General features: G+C 34.7%; 1 protein-coding gene across 1 annotated transcript; it reads left to right on the forward strand.

Annotated features, from left to right (window-relative positions):
- Positions 1 to 1,645: 1,645 nt before the first annotated feature.
- On the forward strand, positions 1,646 to 2,723 carry LOC132255232 (uncharacterized). The gene is made up of 2 exons (XM_059743282.1): positions 1,646 to 1,906; positions 2,124 to 2,723. The coding sequence occupies exons 1-2, from the start codon at positions 1,646 to 1,648 to the stop codon at positions 2,721 to 2,723; spliced, it is 861 nt and encodes a 286-aa protein (XP_059599265.1).
- Positions 2,724 to 3,033: the final 310 nt, after the last annotated feature.

Consider the following 3,033-nt stretch of genomic DNA (forward strand, 5'->3'; position numbering starts at 1 on the left):
AAGCTTGACATATGGTTTGATCATGGTGCTTTGGCTTTTGAATTTGAGTTGTCATAGAAATTGGTAAAATGACATGACTCTCTTATCTGTCAATATTGTTCATTTTTGGCCTAAGGCTAGATTAAAGCCACTCAAACCTTAGGCCCAAAGTAGTTGATATTACATGTACACAAGGGAGTTGGTTATCATAGATGGTTTTAGAGTAGCTAGATATAGAAGTTAATCAATTAGCTAGATCATAAAAAAGAAGTAGGATATTGTGTCTGCATGGAAATGATTGTGAGGTCTCACATAATTTAGGAAAAGAAGTTTTTGTTACTTTGTATGTAATAGGCTTGACTTAACTCTATAGAAGCATGCATGCATTTTAAAATCACGAAAACATTACACTCAACGTGGACAACATCTATACACAATGATGTTATCAATGTCAATCCCTAACCAAATCTATTTGATCTCATAATTCCATGGGATATGATGTCTAGCATTGGAGGAACAAATTGTTATGGATGACATCATAGTAGATTGACAACCGAATATGGAAGTTATTTAGTTTGTATGGCCTTGTAATAACGTCAAACACAATGAGGATGTGGTGCCTTTTAACCATGTAGAAGCCCCACATTGGTTTGTCTTTAATCGACATTAGGGAGTGGGGCCGGGGCTTAACACTTCAAGAGTCATGAGTTTGTCTTATCTATATAGGTGCATTTTAAAGTTGCGAGACACTAAAATTACTAAAAACAAAATGTTATTATAATATGAAATATCTTAGTGATATTGATATAGTCTATTACTAAGCAAAAAATTTATTTTACCTTTTTTTTCCCATTTTTTTCCTTTTTTGTTGATAATAAACAAAATAATAGTTTTTTTTGTCAAAATAGTAGGGTTGCAACTTGGGTAAGTTGGTCAGATTGATGACTAATCCAAGTTCAACTCGAGTTAAAAAACAACCAACCCAAACTCAACCAACCCGACCTATAACCCGAGATACTCAACCTGATTTCTAACTGAACAAGGCACTCAACCCAACCTCATTTCTCTAAGTTTTGGTAGAGTTTGGGTTCAACTTGGGTTGGTTGGGTTGATCAAATTGCATAATTCAAAATTCATCTATAATTTAAAAAATTGTTTTTTTCTTTATGTTTATATGAAAATTTAAATAGTAAATAAAACAAAATTTTAAGATAATAACAAAAAAGAAAAAAAAAGTTTATATATTTTTATAAGATAATGAAAAAAAAATGATATAATATATTTTGATATTTTTTCTTAACAATTTTTTTTTTATAAAAAAAACTGAATGTATTATATAGGATAATATACATATAAACATTATAAAAAATATTAAATTGGGTTTGGGTTAAGCTTGGGTTGCCCAAACCTAACCCAAATTGAGTTTGGGGTTGAAAAAATTTAACTCAAGCTCAACAAGAGTATTGAAAATGATTATCTAAGTCCATCCAAATTTCAGGAAGGTTGGGTTCATGTTCAATTGGGTCAATTTTATTGTAACCATACAGTTCAATAATCAATATGGTCAGATTTTTACACTCTGGTGTCATGACACTTGACCTTCAAAACCTATGTGACAGGAAGGGAGACACCAATACTACTTGCAGCAAAAAATGGTATAACCGAAATGGTTATGGGAATCCTAAAGTTATCCCCCACTGCCATTCTGGACAGGGATTCTGCGAACAAGAATATAGTGCATTTGGCAGTTGAAAATAGGCGAACCAAACTGTATGAGAAATTAGCCAAGAAGATCAGTATCTACGAAGGTGCATTTCGAGCTGTTGACAATAGAGGGAACAGTGTGTTGCATCTTGCTGCAACTTTAGGTGATCATCGGAGTTTTCCATTTGGAACACTGCAAATGCAGTGGGAAATCAAGTGGTACGTATATTAATTGTTTAAATATTCTATATATATATTTTTAATTTGTTTACCTTTTTAAAAAGCATCCAATACTTTAATGAAGTAGTTTATCATTTTTTATTTTTTTTTATTTTCATGGTATAGCATGCATATGATTTTTCACAAATTAAATTAATTGTCGTGTGGAGTTGTTTTATACTATTAGCTAATTCAATGGCACTACTTGGAATTGACCACAGTACGTGAAGGATTCTGTACCACGAGATTTCTTTATCAGTCGCAACAATGAAAACAGGACAGCAAAGGAGATGTTCAAAAAGTCACACGAAGTATTGGTAAAAGAAGGAGGCAAATGGCTAATCAGCACCTCCAATTCATGCTCTGTTGTGGCAACAGTTGTGACAACCGTGGCCTTTGCCACAACAGCTACCATACCGGGCGGGATGAAGGAAGACAACAGCACACCAAACCTCGAGCATGATCCGGGCTTCCTTGTCTTTGCCATCTCATCTCTAATTGCTCTCTCATTTTCTATCACCTCTGTGATCGCATTTCTGGCCATTCTTACCCCAAGACACAGCCCAAAGGATTTTGAAAGACAGTTGCCAAAAAAGCTCTTGTACGCCCTAACATTTCTTTTTATATCGTTAGCGGCCATGTTGGTTAGTTTCTGTGCAGGCCACTTCTTTCTGGTGAGGGATGACTTGCACCGTAAAGCATTTCTGGTGTATGGAGTAGTATGTCTGCCAGTAGCTTATTTTGCTATGAAGCAGTTTCCCTTCTACATTGATCTTGTACTTGATACCTTTAGGACGGTGCCGCGACATATGCCTAGCTAGCTAGCTCATACTTTAGGGCTGCCCATGTTTTCTTTTTTCTCTTTCCTTCCTTTTGGTTGCCTGGTTTGTGCTTCTAATTATTTTCTTGTATTTGAGCAAATGAAATTGGAATTACAATACTGAAAATAACCATTCCTCCTTGCTTAATTCCTTTGTGGTCAAATTTTCACAAATTTGGCATGGCATAGTACTTCTGCTTAGGCAATTGGTTTCTATGAAAATTCACTCGGAATTGTACACAGAAAATAATTTGCTGCTTAATGTTTTTCACCTTCGTCCCCGGAAAAGAAATTGAAGCTATTATTGGTTC

Source organism: Vitis vinifera, chromosome 15 (assembly GCF_030704535.1).
Source record: "Vitis vinifera cultivar Pinot Noir 40024 chromosome 15, ASM3070453v1".
Taxonomy (NCBI): Eukaryota; Viridiplantae; Streptophyta; class Magnoliopsida; order Vitales; family Vitaceae; genus Vitis; species Vitis vinifera.